At 36.3% G+C, this 24,147-nt stretch overlaps 1 protein-coding gene across 1 annotated transcript in view; it reads left to right on the forward strand.

Annotated features, from left to right (window-relative positions):
• AQR (aquarius intron-binding spliceosomal factor) overlaps nucleotides 1-23,066 on the forward strand; it is a 45,075-nt gene extending 22,009 nt beyond the window's left edge. The window contains exons 20-35 of the mRNA XM_050975197.1: nucleotides 1,502-1,743; nucleotides 3,232-3,375; nucleotides 3,869-3,938; nucleotides 4,830-4,940; nucleotides 6,005-6,114; nucleotides 7,421-7,556; nucleotides 9,205-9,414; nucleotides 10,221-10,358; nucleotides 11,211-11,282; nucleotides 12,698-12,885; nucleotides 14,488-14,659; nucleotides 16,920-17,090; nucleotides 17,812-17,897; nucleotides 18,237-18,411; nucleotides 19,395-19,508; nucleotides 22,544-23,066. Of these exons, the coding sequence (XP_050831154.1) occupies nucleotides 1,502-1,743; nucleotides 3,232-3,375; nucleotides 3,869-3,938; nucleotides 4,830-4,940; nucleotides 6,005-6,114; nucleotides 7,421-7,556; nucleotides 9,205-9,414; nucleotides 10,221-10,358; nucleotides 11,211-11,282; nucleotides 12,698-12,885; nucleotides 14,488-14,659; nucleotides 16,920-17,090; nucleotides 17,812-17,897; nucleotides 18,237-18,411; nucleotides 19,395-19,508; nucleotides 22,544-22,789 (2,385 nt within the window). The 3' untranslated portion in view covers nucleotides 22,790-23,066. The remainder of the gene's footprint in view (nucleotides 1-1,501; nucleotides 1,744-3,231; nucleotides 3,376-3,868; nucleotides 3,939-4,829; nucleotides 4,941-6,004; nucleotides 6,115-7,420; nucleotides 7,557-9,204; nucleotides 9,415-10,220; nucleotides 10,359-11,210; nucleotides 11,283-12,697; nucleotides 12,886-14,487; nucleotides 14,660-16,919; nucleotides 17,091-17,811; nucleotides 17,898-18,236; nucleotides 18,412-19,394; nucleotides 19,509-22,543) is intronic.
• The last annotated feature ends 1,081 nt before the right edge of the window (nucleotides 23,067-24,147 follow it).

Genomic DNA, 24,147 nt, shown 5'->3' on the forward strand with positions numbered 1-24,147 from the left:
TATATAAATTTTTACTTAATGTGGACTTGTCCATCCATATCTTTGAAGTAATTCAGGCTTCAGAAGTGCTAAGATACCTTCAACTTTGTAGCTTTACAGGTCTGTCACAGAATCCACAGTATGATTGTGACTGGAAGAAACATATTCAGGGTATGGTTAAGGTTAGAGAGACCTTTGGAGATTATTTAGTCCAAGACCTGTTTAAAGTAGAGTCAGCTAGAGCAATTTGCTCAAGATCTTGTCACTATGTAGTTGGAATTGGATATGTCCAGTGATGGAAACTACATAGCCAGACCATTGCCCCTTGTCCTTTCACAGGGCACTACTGAGTGGACTCTCATTCTTTTGACTGTACTTCCTCTCATTGCATTTTTTTTAATAAAAATCACTCAAATTCTCCAGTGCACCTTGAGTTTTGTATTCATGAGGCTGAACAATCCCAGATCTCTCAGCTTTTCATAGAACAGATTCTCTAATAATTTCTTATTCTTCTTAGTGGCTGTTTGCTAGACCCATTCCAGTATGTCTGTGTCTCTTGTCCTGAGAAGCTCAGCACTGGATACAGCCCTCCAGATGTGGTCTCACCCCACATCTGAGTGGTGGGGAAGAATCAGGACTTTAAAAGAGGTTGACTAAGCAGGGATGGTGATCACATTATTTGACTCTTTGAATGTTATAACACAAGCAGGAAAAGAAAATCCTGCCCTTTGGAGATGGATATATAAATGTAGACTTTCTGAATAAAATTCTGTACTTTGATTTGACTGACTGTTCTTTTACAAGATTGGCATTTAGAGGTGTTCTGTATTACATTCTGCTGTCGAGCTGATGCACTGTGTTTGCCATTCATTTGTGTCCATGTTTGGTGGCATAGGAAGTCACAGGATCTGGAAATCAGTGCAGATACATGGTGAACAAATGTCAAGTTTCAAGTGAGATGGTTCTTCAAGACTTGCTACTAAAGTAGACCTTTAACAGGAAGGCTAAAATTCAGCTACCTCTTAGTTAAAAAGCACACCTTCTGTGCAAGTCTAGGGTCTGGAGCATTGGTCTGGAGCATTTTTACAAGAGAGGAAAGGACAGAAAACTTACATAACCACAGATGATTAGATAAATTAATTTGTGGGTGAAGAGGAAATGCTTGAAGGGAGGCTTAAGCTGACTGCAAGGGTGAAATTTATAGGCATGTAAGAGGAAACCTTAAACTTCTGAGGCTCTTCTATGCATTTTTCCCTTGCTGTGAGTGTTTTGGGATGAAAATTTTACTGATGATTATGGTCATCTTTACTAGCTCTTAGTTTAAGAATTCCATGCTTTGATACTAGTGTTTTGTTGCATATGTGCACTGTCCATATATTGACTCAATCTAACCAAACATTGTCAATTAAAGAGTTCTATTCTATAATCTTAAAACAGATTTGATTGATCTTCAGTATGATTTTTACTTGGTAAAAAGTCAGTCTCTTCAATCCTATTTTTTTCTGGCTTTTCTTATTTACAGGCTCTTCTGGAGACTATTAGGAACCTGATGAACACAGATTGTGTGGTTCCTGACTGGCTGCATGACATCATTCTTGGATATGGAGACCCAAGTAGTGCACACTATTCAAAAATGCCCAATCAGATTGCAACTCTGGATTTTAATGACACTTTCCTGTCCATTGATCATTTAAAAGCTAGCTTTCCTGGGTACAATGTTAAAGTCACTGTTGACAATCCAGATCTGCATGTACCCCCCTTCAGGTGATCTCAATATTTCAAGTACTTCTTGATATTCTTGCTGAAATGTGTTTTCAGGTGGAGTTAGGTTCAGGGGTTGAAAGGAGATGCTCTTTCTTTTAAAAAAAGATGGAGATATGTTTAGATAAGTAAGAGTTAGATAGTTACATGATAGAGTTAACTGTATGACAGCAAGATCCAGGACCAGCTTCTGTTCTGTTCTGTACAAAACTGCATCAGAGCATTGCTTGTAGGTCAGCCTATGGAATATAGGCAGAAACCAAAAGTATGAGATAGAATCAAGACACACAGTACTCTCTTCTGTATTACGGTATCTAGCCTCCTCAAGATCAGGCTAGAGAATTTGAATTACATAGTTTCCTTACATGTCTCATTACAACAGGCTAAGAACAGCAATTTCAACACCAGTTAAAATTTGAGCTTTTGGAAACACTGTTCAATCAACATAAAGTCTGAAATCCCATAATGCTTATTTTTAGAAATGATTTCTGAAGTAGGATGCCATTGGCAGCTAAATGAGATTTACTCATCTTGTTTCAGTGGTGCTGTTGTCCAGCATTTTTAGACTTGAGAGTTCTGTCCCTCCTGGTGTACTTCCTTGAATTTTGAAAACTGAGTTTCACAGTGCATAGTATTGGAGAACAGTTCCTTCAGCTAAAGAAACTACATCTTTTCCTTATGAAGGAATGAATCTGTGGAGGGAAAAGATGCCTTCCCCCTGCACCAGTCAGCCTTTATCATGGCTAAATTGAATCTTGAAAAATAGGGAGGTAATCTCCCAAGCTTTTTTTGGAAACACTGCATGGAAATTTGTGTGGAGAAGGCCCTAACACTATATAATGATATAAAAATAGTCTGAAGGTGTCAGGAAAAGATCTCACACACAGTTTTCCTCAATGACCTGTTGTTCAGTTTCTGTTCCTTTACTAAGAGAGATACTACTCTTTATGAAGAGCTGTTGCTCTTCCTACTGCTACATTTGTCCTGTAAGAGATTATTACTGTTATTGGTATCTGCATTTTGGATGGGCATTGGGATTTCTTCACCTGTGATTTGTTTCTGTATTAGAGAAGCTTGCTAATATATATAGAAGGCTATAAAAAATGAAATTGGAGGATAAAAACCGTCATCTGTTGGAATAGTTTGGAGCACTGATGCAGCTTATGTTCTATGATAACTTTTCTCCTGTCCCTTCCATTTTCACTTATGAACTTCTTGTCTTCAGTGTTCTTCCAGCTGGCCCTCAGCACTGCTCCTGGTTTTTCCAGTTATGAGAAGAGTGCTTTTGACACACTTTTTGTTTAATCAGCTTCATCAGTTCATTTGTCATTTCTTTTCTTTATTCTCCTTCAAACTTTGTCATTTGCAGCCCTTGTTTCCCTGTTGCATGAAAGTTTGTCTTAATGGTGAGAAAAAAATCTTTATCATCTTCTGAGACAGTCCATGTCACAGTGAACATGTTGAACTGTAACCTTAAATTATGTATTGCAGGATAACTTTCCCAATGAAGGAAGGTAAAGGAACGAAAAGAAAAGAGGATGGAAGTGAAGAAAACCCTGAAGAAGCTAAAACACTGATTGTAGAGCCTCATGTTATCCCAAACAGGGGACCATATCCATATAATCAACCCAAACGGTAAAAAATGGATGGGAACTTATTTTCAAATGATAACACATTCATGGCAGTTCATTTTCAGAAATGAGACTGTTTTTTTTTATATTTGAATCAAAATATTCTATTGTCCTCCATCTGTGAAAAAAATCCCTTGAAGAACAGTGAGAAATACTGTCTTCTAGTGATTTTTGTCTCAGGAATTTGAATATTAGGAAAGTAATACCTAAATAATTTTACAACATTCTCTGCAAATAATGACTAAAGACAAACTGGCTTTTAGATAGAGTTTGTTGTCACGTGGACAACATGGTTTATTGTCTTGCTCAGAAATTGTGAGACTTGTATCTATAAACAGATAGTTGTAATGCTGATTTAATTTGTGCAAAAGTTTGCAAATGCATAGTTCAGGAAACCTATAAACAGGTAATTGAAATAAAACTTGTTAAATCAATTGCTTTTATCAAAATTGTTGGCAAAATCTGCAATTATCTGATCTCATTTTGCTTTGTTGCAGCAATACTATTCAATTTACCCATACTCAGATTGAAGCCATCCGTGCAGGAATGCAGCCTGGACTAACTATGGTAAGAATGCTTTTAAGGATTCTATACATGTATTTATTTAATTCTGGCCTTAGGTACATTCATTGAAATATTAGTACTGCTAGTAAGGTAAGGCTGCTTTCTGTAGGTTTGCTGAGGTAAGTTTTATTATAGTTTAAGGATATGAAAAATGAACATTCAGAGGCTCAACATGCTCCAGTCCTCACACAATCATATGACAACACATCTCTGTATCTTTTGGAGAGTGTTGAAATAAAGCAGGAATGATTTCATAACAGTTTGTAATTTTATGTGTAGATTCTTATGAAAACTGCTATTCGGTGCTTCTTAATCATGAAAAATTTATTTTGAGATCTTTCTTTATAATACTTGGATACCTTTAAAATGTCTGGGGTGTCAGTTTTGGAGTGTTTGTGGAACTGAGCCTATGAAAACATTACCTGTTATTATATGTCTATATCATCAGTTGTAGATTTCTGAGTAAATAGAAAGAATGAACTCTCTTTTTTTTTAAATGTTTCCTGTTTTTTTATCTCTTTCACCTTATTTTTTTTCAAATATGTATCTTGATTCTCTCTTCACTATCCCCCCTTTTTAGCCTGTTCTGAGGCTAAACTGCCTTTTTCTCTGAGGATATCTGTTTTCATATTAGTACTTCCTCTGCTGGATTACCATATTCCTTTTAGTCAGGAATCTGCCAAAATAGTCTAAAGGACTCTCCTATAATATGTTGTGTTTTGTCTGAAAGTTCACCATAGCCAGGAAGCAATGTGTAATGTCACATTGTTTGTGAGATTGTTCTGGGCTTTTTCTTCCCCAGCCAACTCTGTTTTTTTGTATTGTGAAACATTCTGATAAATTGTATATTGATTTTTTTTTTGTTTTATTTTGTGTGTGTGTGTTTGATTTTAGGTAGTGGGTCCACCTGGTACTGGAAAAACTGATGTAGCAGTCCAGATAATATCCAATCTTTATCATAATTTCCCAGAGCAACGAACTCTAATAGTTACCCACTCTAATCAGGTAAAGTGTCAATCATATGTGGAATTTTCCTGTAATTGCAATACAGAAGAGCAGTAGGTATTGAGTTCAGTAGTTTGGGAGTTGCATTTGTCTCCTAACAATGGAAACTTGAGTGGACTTATGTGCAGTTTTGCCAGTTTGATAATGAGAAATTAAATTTTTGAATTTCAGGTGGATAGTTCTATACTATTTATCTGAAGTTTTCAATGTGGTTAATTGGTTGGAGGTCAAAAATAAGAAAGTATTTAGAAAAAGTCTCTGGTTCTTATAGTTGCACATGCATTGCAAGGGTTGAGAACATGTCCATTGAGGAGAAAAAGAAGGAAATACTTTGAGGCAGATAGAAGACTGTTCTTACCAGAAAAGACTTTAATGAAGACATTAATTTGAAATTGTACCCTGGGAAATCAACTGTATCTCAGCAGGGTACATTACCCATGCTTTGATGCTGCAGTCTAAGAGGTTTACATCATTTGCAGCTGCAAGTGGAGCTTGTTTGTGTTTATTCTTACTTTCAAAACTTGATGATCCAGTGCTTACAAGCTTGCTCCTTTGAAATAATCCAGTTAGTTGATAGTAAGCCACTAAAGAATGAAGAGTTTAAGGTGGAAGATGTAGCACACCTAGAAGTTTAGTTACCCAAAATGGGATAGAGTTACAGTACCTGACAGCCAGTACCAGATCATACTTCTCTCATGTACAGTAGAAGTTAAATTGTTTAATGTCATCATACAAAAATTGGTATTTGTGAGACAGTTTTGTAAATTAATAGCTTTATCAACTAAGTTAAGTATGTGATAGAATAAAATTTTACAATTGTAAAACCAAATGTAATTGTTATATAAAGTATGCAAATAAGAGGATAGGCTAATTTCCCTGTTTCAAGATTGAGTTTCAGTATTAACTTTGTTAAAACAAAATTACCTTTTGTTTGTTTTGTCTTCCATTCACAATAAAATAGGCATAATCTCCTGTTTTACTCATAAGTAATTCCTCAGTTTTCCCCTGCAAGAGCCTCTGAACTTCTAAAAACTACCTTTTCTCCTGTTCTTGTCAATCTTTAGGCTTTGAACCAGCTGTTCGAAAAAATCATGGCTTTAGACATTGATGAGCGTCACCTTCTGCGTCTGGGTCATGGAGAAGAGGAATTAGAGACAGAAAAAGATTTCAGCAGGTGAGGAAGGAGATGCTAATGATAAACTCACTTGTATAAACATGGCAGCAAGATGTCTCTCTTGAATCCACTCTGCCTCCCATGTGAAGGAGCCATGGTGGACAACTGGTGGTGGGCTTCTCATATATTCAATCCCAGTAACACAGATTGCACTATTTTTCAGTACTAGGTTTAGTAAATTTGGTTCTTATTCTGTAGAGCTGTGCTCCCTTGAGCATCTAAAGGCAGTCAGTTGCTTGTTCACAAAATCAGCTGCTTGAAAAATAGATAATTTTTTTTTTACCCTTATACCTTTCCTACAATTAATCTGTGAGAGAAATTAGAATAATAAGGTGGATTCTTAGAGCTACAGTTTTTTTGTTGAAATATGATATCATTCTACTATCATGGTGATTTTTTCATTAATAAACATGAAATTAGAGTTCCTGTTTTGAATTCTTCTTGAACTGCTTAATGTCAAAGTTGCTTATTTCATTGAGAACACATTTTGAAATATACATATGGAAGGAAAGCTGTCAACTCTGTCAGTACCAAGACTTAAGAACCTGTTCTGCTAAATATTTGTGTGTTTGTCATGCGTTAGTCCAATTGACGTCAGTAGGATTACACACATTCATGAATGTAAGCGGGGTATAATGGTTGTGCACTGGAAATATCTGAACTGTCCAGTACTGGATTATCATAGCAATACTTTGACTTCAAAAGCTGTAGTAAAAATTATATATAGTCACTAGAAGCTACCCACATATACATAGTTCAGTATTTAGCAAAATAAATGCCTTGCGATTTTTTTTTTCTTTTTAATTGAATGCTTTGACGTAGTCAAATTATTCCAGAAATTTGATAGCCAAAAACTTACTGAAATGATGCCATAGCAAATACTTATTTAGTACTATGCATAGTTTAGTATGTTCCTTGAACTGTAGCATTCATCATTAAAAAGAATTTTCTTTACGACACTACGTTGTCTATTTTCACACTTCCTCAAGATAACTCCAGACCTGTGGGATATTTGTGCAAGCACTATGCGTTCTGGCAGTTCAAGAGAGAGGGGTAAAGGATGAGAAATATATTTGAAGGTGGGCTGCAGTACTGTGAGAACTTTATTTCTCATTAGCTTGGCCTTGTGAATTGTTAGGGCTCAACTGATAAAAATAGTCAGCATGTCACAAATTTTTAGGTTTTGGAACAGGGTTATAGTTGTGACGGTGTTTTGGCAGGGTGCTGGGGTTTTTTGTGATCTCTCATTGTGATACTTAGATATTATTTTGAGTTTATTAAAAATTGTATGTAATCTGTTTTGTAGGTATGGAAGAGTCAATTATGTGCTGGCTCGAAGACTTGAACTTCTGCGAGAAGTTGGGCGATTACAAGAGAGTCTTGGAGTCCCAGGAGATGTATCTTACACTTGTGAAACAGCTGGCCACTTTTTCTTATACCAAGTAAGGACTGAAATACTTTTGCAGAGACTGTATGACCTAAATATGTTACAAAACACTTTGTAAAACTTGCAATGAATTTTTCAGAGTTGAGAGCAAAAGCAAAAAGCATTTTCCTTGGTGATTCACAATACAGTAACAGCTAAAGTTAAAATTGCAGCATGACTTGCTTGTGTTGTTATTGTTTTAAATCCTGCCTGCTGACTCACCAAGTCATTGCTGCCCTTCATGAATGCTGGCAAAGATTCTAACCTGAAGCTTCTCCTTCAGATAGGAAAATCTGTGGGCTGCTTTATATTTTGGACAAGCATTAGAGCAGCTACTTGATGGTCCTGATAGGAGGCTTTTATGGCATTAAATGCCAATGTGAAATCAAATGTACAGTGTACAGAATGGTATGTTGCATGTCCCTCATTTCTCCTCCATGTGGTCTACATTTGCAATTAATGTTGCATAAGGAGTTTACAGGGTGGTACTTAGGGCTGAATGCACTTACTTGTGTATGGTTTTACAGAAGTTACTCTGGGCTAGCTTTAGTGTGGACCTTAACATTAAATGGACATTGGATATTGAAGAGTGCAAGGAACACTGCTAGAGGTCATCTTCTGGTTCAGTGTCTTCCTAAATGAATCCCACTTGGTATTTAAATCAAAGTAGTGTAAGTGGAGATAATAAAGAAGTTTACTTCTGTATTGGGTTTATGTGGCAAGGTTTTGGTAGCGGGTGGCTGTAGGAATGACCTCTGAGGAGAGGCCAGAGGCTGCCCTGTGCAGGACCCAGCCAGCTCCAGCAGACCCACTGCTGACCTAAGCTGAATCACAGTGAAACTGGTGGTGCCACTGTGAAAACCTCTTTGAGAAGAGGTTAAAAACCAGCAGCAGCTGAGGGCAGAGAGGGGCGTGTGAGAAACAACCCCATACACCCAGGACAGAAGGAAATGAGGGGGCAGGAGGTGCTCCAGGCATCAGAGCATAGGTTCCCCATAGCTTGTGGAGACAGCCATGGCAAAGCAGGTTTTCCACCTGCAGCCAGTGGAGGGGCTGTGGCAGACAGATACCGACACTGCAGCCCATGGAGTTCCCTGTGTTGAGCAGGGAGGAAGAGGCAGCCTGTGGAAATCCCATGCTGGAGCAGGGAAGAAGTGTGGGTAAGAAGGGGTGGCAGAGATGTAGTGCTGTGAACTTGAATGGCAGTGCCATTATTTCTGTACTGCTCAGGGTAGGGAGGAGGTAAAAAAATTGACAAAGAAATTAGGCCTGGGAACAAAGAGGGAGTGGAGAAGAAAGATGGTTTTGTATTTGTTGCTCACCATCTCAATCTGTTTTTAATTTGCAATAAATGAAATTAATTTTTCCTGTTTTGTCTGTGATGCTACTTGCTAAACAATCTCCCTGCCTTTATCTCAACCCGTAAGCTTTTCTATCCTAATTTCTCCCACTGCCCTGTTTAAGAGGGGTAGTGACAGAAACTGGGTGGGAGTCTGGCCACCAGCCAAGCTCAACCCACCACAACTTCAAAAATGTCATTCTGACACAAGGTCAAATACTACCTAAGACATACCTTACTTCTGTGATAATTTTTTTAATGCTATGCTGCAAGCCTGTATATTGCCAAAAACCTTATGATACAAACCCACCTTGCTTTGTCCTAGGTGATGTCTCGTTGGGAGGAGTATATCAGCAAAGTGAAAGTTAAAGGTGGAAAATCGCCAGATGTTGCAGATGTCTCCAGTTGCTTTCCTTTTCACCAGTATTTTGCAAATGCTCCTCAACCAGTTTTCAAAGGGAAATCATACGAAGAAGATATGGAAATTGCTGAAGGGTGTTTCAGACATATTAAGAAAATATTCACTCAGCTTGAGGTAAGACATGTAACTGTTAAAGGCAAGTGAATCTGGCTAATCCTGTAGAAAAACTACACTATTCCCAAGTTCTCATTTTCCCTACATCCCAGAAGAAATATACATGTCTAGGCAGCTTCATTACCTTGCAAGGTGAGAATTTCCACCTTTGAGTAATATAGGTGTGTTACACACTAGGGGCAAGGGTCTGGTCTCTTTTAGTTGGGTCATGGGAAGCAGCCTTCTGCATCTGTTTTCACTGGTGAGGTTATAAGGATTGGTACACCTGTCACTGCTCCTCTGATCCTCACAGGGTCTTTGTATTACAGTGAATTGCCTTTCATCAGAAAACCTAAAAGTAACAGATTATCTTCTAGTTTTGCCAGAATTGCTTAAGAGGCTATTAAAAGTTAGGGTAAAGGTGATTTATGTATCATTTGATTATATTAACTGTAATGGTCTTTCTGCTGCTGAATTTGATGTCATGTTACAATGCAGTAAAGTAGGAAACAAGAAGATATAGTACAAGAAAATTTGGGGGGATTTGAGAGGGTTCCTCAGAATTATTTGAATATTTATCTGTAAATTTTTATGTACATACAGTTTGGAAGAATTCCTTCATAGGTTTTTACAAGATTGTTTTTCAAAATACACTAAACCTGGAAACCACAACTAATTATCCAGATGGGATTGTTAATAGTACATTCCCTCAGAACGTTCATGTTTAATTATATCAAGAAGGTGGCTGCAGAGTTTGAGTGGATTCATTTTATAAATGATTTTTTTTCATATTCTGACTTTCAGGACTTTTCTTTTGTCCTCCATAGGAATTCAGAGCATTTGAGCTTCTCCGCAGTGGCCTGGATAGATCCAAATACCTGTTGGTGAAAGAAGCAAAAATCATTGCCATGACTTGTACTCATGCTGCTCTGAAACGACGTGACCTGGTTGAATTAGGTTTCAAAGTAATGCTTATATTAGTGTTACTGTACTACTTGATTTTGGTGTTGGTTCTCCCCTATTCCCCACCCCATACAAGTCTTTTTATCTGCCCCAAATCTAGGCAGTTAGATTATTTAGAGTTGCATTTTTTTACCTGTATGTTCCAATTTTTTAGTTTTACTGAAGAAAAATACAACTTCTGTAAGTAAAAGATGAAATCACTTTTAAGTTACTGTATATACAAAAACCGGTAAATACTACTTTTTTTAAAAAGTCAGTTTTGCCATATTTCATCATAAACAGAAGTGATAGGATTAATGAAATAGAGGCAGAACTGGGTAGAAAAACATGGCTGTTACAGCTTTGTTTGCCTAAAAAATTAACAATTTGAGGGAAAAGAACTATGATGTAATGCTGTTTTCATTCTTCAGTGGTAACTATAACTATTAATTTAGTGCAGTCTTTTTTTCTGACAAAAGCCAGCCACCAGTAATTCTTTCAGTATTATTTTTCACTGATCATGTGCTGTACTGGATCACAAAATGGCTCCTCTTCAGCTTCACTGCAGAGATACCAAATGGGTTTGCTCCACTGCAGAAAGCTTTTCCCTTGGGGTTATGGCATATAGGAAGCATGTAATGTGATTCAGTCATGGGTTCCTTCTAGGTACAGAGAGATCTGCCATTGGTGTAGTGGGACTTCACCTATTTGCTAATACTGATATTTTGCCTATAAGGTGAAATCTTGCTGCAACTGTCCTACCTGGCAAAATCTGAAGGAGTAATAGATGCTTTCTTTTGGTAGGCTCAATAAATACATTTATTTGTGTTACTGTGTTTATGGACATCTCTTTGCTTTTTTTTTTTTTTTCTCAGTATGACAACATCTTAATGGAAGAGTCTGCTCAGATTCTGGAGATAGAAACCTTTATACCTCTCCTGTTGCAGGTTAGACTTGAAACATGAAAGATCTTAAAAAGATAAATAAGGCTCTGTGCTCTTGAACACTATTGAATATTGAAATGAAAACTATCATGTGCAGAAAGTAATCCAGTACTGATATTTGCTAGTAAGACCTTTCACATTGATTTGACTGATTTGATTTTTAATTATGAAATTATTTTATGCAATGAAGTGAGCATCTTACATTTTTTTTCAAATATTTAAATGAGTGTTGAATAACCAGCTGCATCTGGCAGGTGAGGGAAAATGTGAAAAATGCAGAAACTGAAGAGTTTGTGTAATTAGACTCGACCATTTCACCGTAGAGGCATATTCTGGGGGATATACCATGAGTTTATTTATGTGAGGCATGCAGATAGTCCTTGAAAATTGAGTGGGTTTTAATTTTAACAAAACCTAAGGATCTATCCTTCCAGAGTAGCAGTACTTGATTTCTTTACTTGCAGTTCAGTGAGAAATTTTTAAAAACAGAATTCTGGGGGGCCTCTTTGTCCAAGATAAAAATGGCTGATATGTAGAGAACAACTACATAGAATACTTTGCCATCTCCAAAGCAGAAACTTCTGGGAGTGGGTAAAAAAAGAGACAGTAAGTTTTGGGGTTTTGTGGTTTTTTTTTATTCTTGCCAATAAAAATTATTTCCATCCTCTTACTTTCTTTCTAAGGCGTTTTCAGGCTTGAGGAATTGGACAGTCCAGAGTTCAGTTTTCTTTCCTTGCTATCTGATCAGAAACAGCTTCAGAGCTCTTCCACTTCAAGTGGCAGGAAAAGGAACTTTATGCTCTGTCTCAAATAGTGTTCCCATGGGGAAAGGGAATTATCACAGGAGTGTGTAATGAGGATCTGACAGCTGGAAGTCTCCAGGATGCTAATTGTGAAGAGCATTCAGTCCAAGAGCCAAGATGGGAATTAGTTTGGGGCACATTCTGGTCATGGAAGAGGCTATTTGAGAATTACAGAAGTAAACATGAACTACAGAGACACTTGAAAGGCAGGTTCAGTGTTGCCTCAGACATCTGAACACTAAAAACTCTTTCAGATGCTTCATATTCACTACCTCAGAATCCAAAAATAAAGTTCAGAGGACAGTTCTGGGTTAACTGCTATTACTGTGTAGTAATCAGGGGGGTTGGCCTTTAAAGCAGTATATGATCTTTATTCTGCTATTTCTCTACTAATTTTAGCAGATAAAGGTACTTGTTTTATAAGAAAAGAGACTTTATTTCAATTCTACTCTCTGATTGGATGGAAGCTAGTAGTCTTTAAAAAGACTGAACTTCAATGTAGCTTAAAAACAAATGTTGAAGGGCTTAGAGGCAGACAATGTGACTCATTTTAATGTGTTTTGAGTGCCTTGATTATATTGCAATAGTTGCAATAGAGTAACTGTTCGATTCTAGAACCCCCAGGATGGATTCAGTCGTTTGAAGCGGTGGATTATGATTGGTGACCACCATCAGTTGCCCCCAGTCATTAAGAACATGGCTTTTCAAAAGTACTCCAACATGGAGCAGTCTCTTTTTACACGGTTTGTTCGTGTTGGAGTGCCAACTGTTGACTTGGATGCACAAGGAAGAGCTAGAGCAAGGTAAGACAGGAAATCCTTTGTCTAGCTTGTAAGAAAGTAACAATTTAAAAATGAGAAGAGCACACGCAGCTAAGGAAACTGGTTTTTATTGTTAGGACAGTATTTTGCAAAACTGGAAATTAGTTCCTTTAATTTCAGCTTAGACTAGGAAGGCAGATTTTACTTCTCTGAAATGCAGTCAGATTAATTTCTTCATTGTTATTTTTATGTAGTAGTACTCTGCTGTTGCATGAATACTTTAAAGAAAATTATATTTAAAGGTACTTAATCATCTTAAGTGTTCAGGGTTTTTTACAATTGAAACTTTGCAGAAATTTTTTTTTCTAAACTAATGTTTAGTATATTCAAAGTTAAATAAAAATCTTGATTTATTTAACATTGAATATATGACAATTCCCTTAAAGACTGTAAAAGGCTGTTTTTCTGTAATATTTCTGGAGAGATGCATACAGAGATTGGACACATTCAGGATGTCCTCATAAGAACAAAAAGCCTTTTTTATAATAAAAAAGATGCTGTGACTCTGTAGTGTAATAGCTTTTCTTTTTTATCTATGTATTTGTCATTTCTCTCTGGTAATTTAAATACCAGATTTATTGATTGAGTACATTGCATATTTGTGTCATGTTAAGAAGAAAAAATAACACCAAATAAGAGAAAATTACTCCATATTAAATCTTGCTACTCTAGGTTTAGTTCTAAATCTTTATTTTACGCATAAAGTGTAGTCAACGATATAAAGGATAACTTCAAGTTTTTCATGTAGAAAATGTTTGGAATCTAGAATATTACTTTCTAGTCTTATGAATGACAGTTCAATGTGATTTTTAAAATGAAGATTTTATCTGAATGTGCTGGTGAATAAAGTCTATTTTACAAAATATTAGTGAGTTTCTTAGTCATAAGAGAGCAAGAGTCCTTAGCTTTGCAAGTAATTTCTTGATCAAGACATTACTTCCTGTGCTTTGCCTCTTGTGATCACAGGTAGCTTCCCCATGAGCTATCTGCTTCTTGATCTGGTCTGGATATTGTTGGGCATTTGTGAATGAGGCATTTTGTCAGTATTACTGTCGCTAGAAATATCAGGAATCATTCAGAATTAGGTAGATTTTGTTTGTTCCATTAATGTATTGTGTTAATACTAGGAAATACACAAAATAAATAAGGAAATCAATTTCTTTTTACTGTAAGAGGCTTTACCACGGTTAATGCAGAAAATAATTTTTCCTTATTCCTTCTGTTTTGTAAAGAAGGATTAATATTCCTTGAGTTTTGTTACCCATGAAAGTTTTTACTAGAATTTTCACAAAATATGTAGCTTGATTGTGAGGACCAAACTTAAACCCGAGTGTGCCACATTGACATGGCCTCTGAAGTTTTCAGTGAGAGAGACAAAACAGAATCACGACCTAAAAATAATATTGCTGGATAGATTGTTCAAGTGTGTTCGTTTATAGATGAATACAGGCTGCTTAGCAAAATTATTCTTTTCACTGAAAACCTACAGAAGGCCTGATCTCATATGCATGTGAACTCTCTTGGATGAGTTGAATAGCCTGCTGTAGCTCACTCTGTGCTTTGTGCCTGTGTGGTTTTGAACAGCTTGTGTAACCTCTACAACTGGCGCTACAAGAACCTGGGGAACCTGCCTCACGTGCAGCTTCTGCCGGAGTTCAGAACAGCCAATGCTGGCTTTCTGTATGACTTCCAGCTTATAAATGTAGAAGACTTCAACGGTGTAGGAGAGTCTGAACCCAATCCTTATTTCTATCAGGTAAGGGAAGTACTGCTTGTGTTATTTGTTAACCTCAATAGGGCTTGTTAGATCTGCAATGAAGGCAGACTATCAAAAACAGTAAACTGATGTTCAGTTCGTGTCCTCAGATAATTGAGTCATGTGTAGGATTTTTTCCTCCTTTTAATGAGCTTTGAATGTTGAAAATGAAAACATTGTGTTGGGGCTTTTGCTCAGTGAATTACTTTGATTTCTCATTGTTATGGGAGGGATTAGACTTCGTGTAATTCATTACAAAATGTAATTTTAACCTAAGGCAAATTAAAGTCCATTGTAATTCACCTGTAACATGATAGTGGAAAAACAGTAGCACTTCCCCTGAACACAATGAATTGAACTTTGCTTGGTTGCTCGTACCTGAGTTTGAAGAGTCACAATGTGTTATTTGTTCTATAGATAGGAATGCTAAAATGCCCCTTCATTAAAGAATAAAACAGTAATGCTAGTAATATACATAAGAGGCATAGAGACATCGAGGAAGAAGTAAATTGCCAAAAAGCCTTAATCTTGGAATTTCTCAACTAAGTTTTCAACCTCTCAACTAAATTTTGAAATTAAGCCATCATCAACAGTCTCTATCATAATTTCACTTAAATTAGGAAAACATTTTGCACTTGTAGTGAGATTCTTATATTTTCAGTCCTTTTATTTTTCTTGTTTTAAAATCTGGTGAAAGAAACTGGTGCCTAAAATAGCAAACCTGGGCTTTGGAAAAATCAGAGCTGGAGTGATATGCAAGTTAAGGAGTTTAATTCAAACATGGAGTTAACACCTTATATTTTGTTTAATGTTATGGAAAGCAAGCAATATACTTAATGATTATAATATTCCTGTTCATTTTTCCCTCTGAAGATTACTGAGACTTATGTGAATCTATGTTTTTAAAAAGGTATGAAATATATTTGTAGGTTTTGCCTGGGTTCTTCTCAATACTTTTTCACTACAAATTAGTGTACTGCTAGAGAAGAAAGCAGTGGTTAATCGTAATCCACTTTATCCCATTGCTAGATTGAGGACAAAATTGTTTGGAGAGATCATTTTGATTTTATTTTTGAAACTCTAACGTGAAAGTAGTAAAAAGTTGTCCAGTGGAACACAAACAGCTGAAAGGAGTGCCTCATAATTGAGAGTGTGAGCACTGCTTTAGACCACTCTTTGGCTAAAGAAGATTAAGAGCACTGACATGAGGACACAGAACACACTTCTCATTATATTAGTACTCTGATATGTACACTCTTCTAATACTTCCTACCATTACTTTTTTTTTTTATGATCCTGATAATTGAATGATATTTAGCAGAGTATGTTGGTGGAATTCAAGGTTTTTTATGAGATAACAAATCGTTGTCATGTATCATTGTCTTTGTGATTTTGGGCTTTTCTTTCCAGAGTTAAAGGGGATTAAAATTTGTCAAATAGCTTTACACCCACAGGTGTTTGATATGCCTGGCAACTGCATTTTCCAAGTAATGCAGAGCCCACTTAGTAAGAAAAAATAAATGAGGCTGCTATGTCCAGCCTATTCAAGCATACGCCAAGTGGGGATAAAATTCCTTGTATAAATAGAGCAGGAGTAAATGTCAGCATCTGTGAACAACTTTTTAACCTGAAAGATAATTTTTGTTGACAGAAAATGGATTTAAATAGGCTATGAATAACTTCAGTCTGGAAATAGAACAAAGCTTCCCATAGCCACAAGAGCGGTACTTGGGACAGACTCATAAAGCAATGACAGAGAGAGAAAGTTACAATATACAAAATAACAGCTGGTAATTTGTAATTGAATAGGATGGCCTGCAGTGGAAATAACTGGATTTCATAATCCAGATGTCTGTCTCCTAATTAATACTTGGAATGACTGTATTTATACTAGTGAAACTTGTTCTTAATTTCAGTTTACTGGGGAGTGAGTCATTGCAGCTTTTTTGGCTGACTGGAACTTTTGAGTAAATATTGTAAAGTTTCAGTGAGTGCCTAACAATAATACTGATGGAGATATTTTTAACACTTGTCTGAAAAAGAATGAGAATGAAGGTATTAAACCTACTTGGGGTTCTTTCATTCTTTCAAAGTGGCTTGTGTGAAGTGAGCAAAGAATCATCAGATCTAGGGACATTTCTCTCAGCACTAGAATATGTCTAAATACGTGACAATGTCACAGGTGTTATTCTTTGTAACCTTACAAGATGAGTAACCCTTTTTATTGTCTTCATTTTTTTCCTCTTACTTTAATCTTTAGAATCTCGGTGAGGCAGAGTATGTTGTGGCAGTTTTCATGTATATGTGCCTGCTTGGTTATCCTGCAGACAGGATAAGTATCCTGACAACATATAATGGACAGAAACACCTGATCCGTGATGTCATTAATCAGCGATGTGGAAACAATCCTCTGATTGGAAGGCCAAACAAGGTGACTTTGAAAGTATATCAGTCATTGCAGTAGTTCTGGGTTTTATGTTTTTAAATTGTCATATTGCAAATAAGACTAATTTGAGCTATACTTATACAGGTATCTGTGGAAATATTTCCTGTTTAACCACATATTTATGAACCTACATTCTGTGGAATTTCATAGTTTAGTGCCCTTGTTTTTGCCTGTTGATAATTTGACAGAGTGAAATCTGTGAAGGTGGAAAGACTACAGGCTATGTGGACAGAACACTCTTTTTTTATCATTTGTATTTCTTCAATAATAACATCATTTCCCAAAATCACATCATTAGAAAGACCCATCCAGAGTGGAAATTATTGATAGAATTTATGATCACAAATATGAAGAAACAAATGAAGAATATAGTCATAAATGTCTGGTGCTAATTCTGCAGGTTAAAACTGTATTGCAAAGCTGATGGCTTTCCATAATCTTTTGGTATTAGCACCTTGCTTCTCTGTCCGAATTTAAACAAAAAGAAGTAAAGGAAACAATATGCAGTCAGACAAAAGCTCCTCTCAACATATTCCAGAATAAAAACAGGCTTTTTGTTAGATGCCAACTAAATCATTTAAAGAATTTTCTCTTCTTGTTTACTGCAATCTCAGTCCAAAGTCAATGTTAAAAATTTGGTGTCATGTTTTAACTGAAATGGCAGAGATTAACCTATAGAGTTTTTTCTTATTTTTTATTTGTCTAGGTAACAACTGTGGACAGGTTTCAAGGCCAACAGAATGATTATATCCTGCTTTCCCTAGTGCGTACCAAAGCTGTAGGCCACCTTAGGTATGTAAGAGCATCTTCTTTTAGTGCCAGATACAGAAATGCTATTGGGATTTTTTTCTCAATGTTTACTCTCAATTTTACTTCTGAGAGGTAGGAAAATAGTAGAGGGTGGTTTCTCATAGTGGTATTGGTTCAGTGAACCAGTATAGTTATGTTTCTATATAATGGTACTAGGATTTGCTAGTTATTGAAACAATGTGTGGGGAAAAAAACTAAAGACAAGATAGTATTTGGGCAGGTGATTTTATTTCTTTTAATGAAGACTCCTGTGTACCTCTAGTTATTTTTATTGCAGGTGTGTCATCACTGAAAAATAACATTTGATTTTATTTTCTGAAGGGATGTCCGACGATTAGTCGTTGCCATGTCAAGAGCCAGACTTGGACTTTATATCTTTGCAAGGGTATCACTGTTTCAGAACTGTTTTGAGCTAACTCCAGCTTTCAGCCAACTCACAGCTCGACCACTTCACCTCCATATTGTTCCCACAGAATGTTTTCCAACAGCAAGACAGGTAGGAACAGCTGCACTGGATTTTGGTATCTGTAATGGGTGTTCATGATTGCTCACTTTTTTTGAGTGTGCTGTAAGAGGAGAAACTGTTTTCTCTGCTAGACTGGTGCATCTGTTTCTTGGCATTGGACCAGGCTGCCCAGGGAAATGATGGACTCACTATCCCTGGAAGTGTTTTAAAAAAGGTGTGGATGTGTCACTTGAAGGTATGGTTTAGTGGTGAACTCAACAGTGCCACTTGATGATTGAATTTTTTCATACTAGAGGTATTTTCCAACCTTACTGATTCTATGATCCATGAATAACTCCTTAGAGTTCTCTTTTGTCATTATATACACCAGCTGGTGTTTTGATGTTTCCACAAAAATCAGTTATCAGTATAACTTAAGTATCAGTAGCTGTTGTGCCTGCTTTTTCCCAAGTTCTGCCTGTGTGAATGATTCAGTATTCTTCTTTTTGTGATCAAAATAGTTTTTTAGTTCTTACATGTTTTTTGTCTTGCTATGAAACAAAATTATGTTATTTTTCAAGCAAAGCTACATAAAGCTACTCATTTCTCAGTTAAAGAGGTAAAATTACATGGAACCAAGTAATTCAGGATTACAAGTTAATTTTTTTTCTTTTAAAATTGGTTTCAATATCATGAGAGTTTTGCTGCTGAGCTAGGTTCATAAGTACAAAAACCTGATTTGTAATAGTGCACTAGATCTTCAGGAAAAGGTTTGTATTGAGGATCTAAGCACAGGGCACACAGCAGGATGCTAAATGAAGAAACAAAGCAGCATATCTGCTCTGCTTTCTGAAGCTTTGAGAAGGGATGCCTGCATGCACCCAAAACCCAGTTACAACTCTTTCCCTGGTCTTTTTTTTGAAATGCATTATTTAGTTACTCAGGGCTTTTGACTTCTAATATAGTTAAATAACCTTTGAATGGTGGTTGTTTTGCTTTGTTTGCTGAATGTCAACTTTTTTCCCCTTCCTTAGAATGGAGAACGACCAGCTCACCAAATACATGTTATTAAGAACATGCCTCAAATGGCTAACTTTGTGTACAATATGTATATGCACATGATACAGAGTACACGCCACCATCAACAGGTAAGGAACTTCAAAGTTTTGGAATGCTTTTAAAATAAAATAATTCTTTTGTTTCTGTTGAGATTTGAGTCCATTTCTGTTATGTTTAAAATTTAAGAAGTGTTTGTGACTGAAAGGGAAAGTATTGAGGTCTTGTAAAATGTTTTGGTAGCAAAAGCTGTATCTTCTAGTGGTTTAAGCCCCAGTTTAAGGCCCCAAACCTATCAGTAATTGATGACAAGTACATTGATGCTCTGTCTGGGCCAAAAATACTATTCATTAATGCTAAAGAACTAGCTTGTCCAGTACTAATTTGAAGGAAACTTGTGTGTTACATTTCAGGTAAGTGTGGGATTTCAGTTAGTTGGATTATAACACCACTGCATGATGTTATAATGTTTTGTAAGGGAAAGACCAGATCATGTCTTGAAACCATATTGACCCTGTTGAATCTCCCTATTATCCAGGTTGGTTTGCAGCTGTGGTGTTTTTTGTTTTGGAGCAATTTCTTTCAGCCCTACTTCAGCATGAAGTAAAATTGCATGGGGTTGGAAGCAGTTGTAGACACTTCTGTACCTAATATTGTCCCTGTTTAATCCCTGAAGCAGAATGCAGAACCCATCAGAACGTCTTTGTACTCTGATATATGTGAGTGGAGCATTAAGGTAGCTTAGATAGTGTGCTGGGCAGAGAGCTGCCTTTGCTCATCATGCTTGGAGCTGTAAAGCCTAGAGGTAGTTAAACCAAAAGGGAATGGTCTTAAAAGCTACCCTTTACCTGCATCAGCTTTCACACAGTGCCCAGGGTCTGTCATCTTTATATTACCTATATGTTATTCTTCATATATTATAGATTGTGTTACCTATAATTTATTCTCTCATGGTACTCTCAAGTTCCCTCATTGGTTTTTGCTCTCCTGAAAGATTTTCAAAAGGGGACAGAAGTGATGTAAAAGGACATTGCTTACTCTGTATTAGCTGACTGTGGGAAGAAAACATGAACATGACTGTCCTTGAACAGATAGTCCAAGAGATCTAGGTCCTGTTCTTTAATGCAGGGATGTCTCTGTCACATCCTCTTCCTTTTTTCCTTTCACTTCCATGTTTCATCTAATATGGAACAGTGTAATCAGTAGAGATCAGAACCCAAAACTTCAACCGAATGTCAGACTTTCTGAAAATTTATTTTTCTCTGAAGTTCTTACCCAGTGACTTCTGGATTTTACTTCTATTTCCAAGAGAAAGCTTCAGCCAAATTTGAAATGTTTTGTTACCCAGAAAAATCCTTTTCCAGACTGTCTGAACAGAGAAAGGGTACTTTCTCACTGTTTTGAAGAAATGCTGTAATTACCTGTGTGCTAGAGGACACTAATAGAATTTCTTCTTACTGTAATTTTTTTAGTAGTAGTAGTGAGGTAAGCTCACACTGTTTTTTTTAGAAACCCAGTCCTATAAGCACCTGACAAGACTTGCTTTGAAGACTGTTTGTCTAATATAGTCAATGATCTTTCAACCATGCAAAATGTTATGTGATGAAGGCTTACTAGATTGTGCAGTAGATTGGCCACATTCAGGAGTAAATGAATAGCCCTGTCAAAACAGGGAAGTGTATACAGGTCCTGAAAAGCAGATGCTGGCACCTAAATTTTACCAAAAAGCATTTGCTTGTCACCTTAATCAAACGTGGACACAGTTCTCCTGCTAATACCTGTTACTTTTTTTGGTATCCTAATCTTGTCTATTGCTAGCTAAAATTAGTTACAAAACTGCTGTTTTCCTACTGTGACCATGAATCACATCCTCCTTGCAGGAGAAGCTGAGAAGTGAACAACTGAAAAAAGCAAAGCTGGCAGTAAATTTCTTTTATTCTATTCAGTACAGCATTATTATTTTCTTTTTCTTTTACACTAGTCCTTAGAGTAGTCATCACAAAGCACAACGTGCATCTAAGTAAGTCACAGAAGTCTGAGTTTGTCTCATACATCAAGAATGTATTTTTGTAAGACCTTTGGTTTGGAACTACACTTTCCTGTGCACAGATGGATATGGAGATAACTATATAGAGTCTGATAACTTCAAGGTTTATAGAAAATGCTTTTTATATCTATGCTGGTAATCATAATTGATTTGTAGATTTGCCTATGTAAATTTGTAATATTAGTGTCATCTAATTGAAGGTAAAACTTCACTGTAATTAAACACCTCATTTGTCATGTGATACAAAGTTGCCTTTAGAGCAAAACAAATGGTCAAGTTTTTCAAGATTGTATTTCATTAAAATGATCCAAAGTACTCTAAAGAGATATCCATCATGTCATGGAATAATGTCAGGCTGCAAGAAGTATGAATGTTTCTGTTCAGCCTCCAGTCGAATAGCATCCATCCATACTCATCAGCTCAATGTATTCCTGGTATTTTTTGTCCAGTTGTGTTACTTGGCTACCATTCCAGCCTGTAATGTTTTACAAACTATTTCTTTGGTAAGCAGAACACTATGAATACATGAAATTACTTTTTCAGAAGTATTGTGTGAAAATATTTACGCACTGTTTAACTGTTAGTGAAACTTGAATTGTGTAAGTACAGATAACATTCCCATAGTATTTTATAAGATGCTGCAGGAGAAATTATGGGTATGAGTTCTTAAAGACAGGCCTGTTGAAGGCACCAAAAACCAAGTTAAACATATCTTGGAGTTTGAAATGGTAACAGATGAGATTTGGGTAGAAATACGCGTATTGCTCCAGGTAGGGATTTACCATAACCCTATTGCTTGTCTGAGTGTTTGAGGTAATGAAATGTGTTTTCTGTCCTTAAATTGGAAGTCCTGAGATTTTTAGCACCCTCTTTTCCCGAAAAAAAATGTATCTAAGATGACTATATTGTGGTCATCATTCTATTTTTTTTAATATATAGACATGAAGTGCTCACAAATCATGACGGCTTCTAAATTTTAAGTGTTGTTAACTTGTTATCTAATGCAAAATTCTAAATATAAGATGAACAGTTCAAGCTAAAGTGTAAAAACTTAAAATCCTTCCTTTTTCAATCATCCAGCATTTACTGCCCCCACCTGCCATGATTGAAGAACCAGAACCGACACAAACTGGAGAGACTGAAGTAGAAGGTGAAGTTCAGGGCATGCAGGAAGATGCAGCAGAAGAAAGTGAAGTAGTGGAAGAAATGATGAAGGAAGGAGAATTGAATGTGGATGAAATGGATGAACATCGAAAAATGCCAGAGCACCCTGGAAGAGACAGTGATAGTGGAGACAGTGAACCTGAGAATGAGACTGAAAAGTGATTGATGGAATCCTTGTCCTTAATGCATTTTGGGGAATTGGCAGGGAAAAGAGCAGTTGGAAAGATAATTGCTATTTTTATCTTGATTTTCATTAAATGCTTGCCTCTGTAATACCTGATTGGTATATTTTTCACTGAATACTTTGTGGACAAGCAAGATATTTGGCAAACATTCTACTGATTTCTTGTCACTATTGGTAATGTAATTTGTTTAATGGCTTCAAATTACATGCATTTTCCTTTTTATAAGTTGTTCAGTAAAGATGCTTTTTATACCAGTTTTGAATATTTGACTCCTTATTCAATCACCCAGTAAACCTCACTAAGTGTATTCAGTATTGGTCAGACATGCTTTGTGGTTTCCTTAGTATTTTTCCATTGAGAATTCCTTGTATACACTGAGATGGTATTTTAGGCATAGGCTCAAGTTCATACAGCTTGTATACACTGAGATGATATTTTAGGCATAGGCTCAAGTTCATTAAGATATCTGATTGTATGTCTGGGAAATGTGAATTGTCATGGGACTTGAAAGTGATCAAAAGCTTTACTGATTTTGACCTTATTGGATTCTCAGGATCCACATACGTGTAGCAATTTCTTATCATTCTTCTGATGTTGTTCTTATTCTTTACAGAAGAAGGAAGGCTGCAGATTTTCAACAGCACTGGCTTCTAAATTAGTGTTCTGAAATAAATTTCCCTTGCTTGAAGAAGACACAGTAATTGCCCAGGCTAAAACCACATGAGGAAGAAAAGAGAAAGTAATTCCCTGGATGCAGGATACATAAAACATAAAATATCTATATTAATGACATAACAGTTGAGTGGGGTTTTTTTAATGGTAACTTCTGAGTGTTCACATTTCATAAAGCAATCAGAGAAATGATTTGTCTCTGATTCATTACAAATACTTGCCATCATGTCAAATTAGTCAGTGATTTAATGAGACAGGAATTTCCAAGTAGGTTTTCAAACACAGCAATAGCCATAAGAGCACCTTTTGCTGGCAAAGGGAAAACTCTTGGATTTCAAGTGTTGTGAAGCTGCCAGATGGACTTGCTAGAATGATTAGAAAATAATTAACTTCCAAGCTTTTTTAACAGCATTGAAGCTGTTTTTTTTTTTTTCCTTAATATTTTTAAAGTATAGTACAGGAAAAAACACTATCAAGTTAAATGCATGTCAAGCTCCATGAAATTCATCTATTGCATACCAGTCTGTGTATGCTGGGATCTCATCTGAGAATCCTGAAAACATTCTCTCCCTTCTCTCAGAGGAAAGCTCAGGAGTAGCAAATCAAAGTACTTACCTACAGTACATGGTGTTCTTTAATGTTCTTCCTTTGCTGAAATGAAGT

Source organism: Serinus canaria, chromosome 5 (assembly GCF_022539315.1).
Source record: "Serinus canaria isolate serCan28SL12 chromosome 5, serCan2020, whole genome shotgun sequence".
Taxonomy (NCBI): domain Eukaryota; kingdom Metazoa; phylum Chordata; class Aves; order Passeriformes; family Fringillidae; genus Serinus; species Serinus canaria.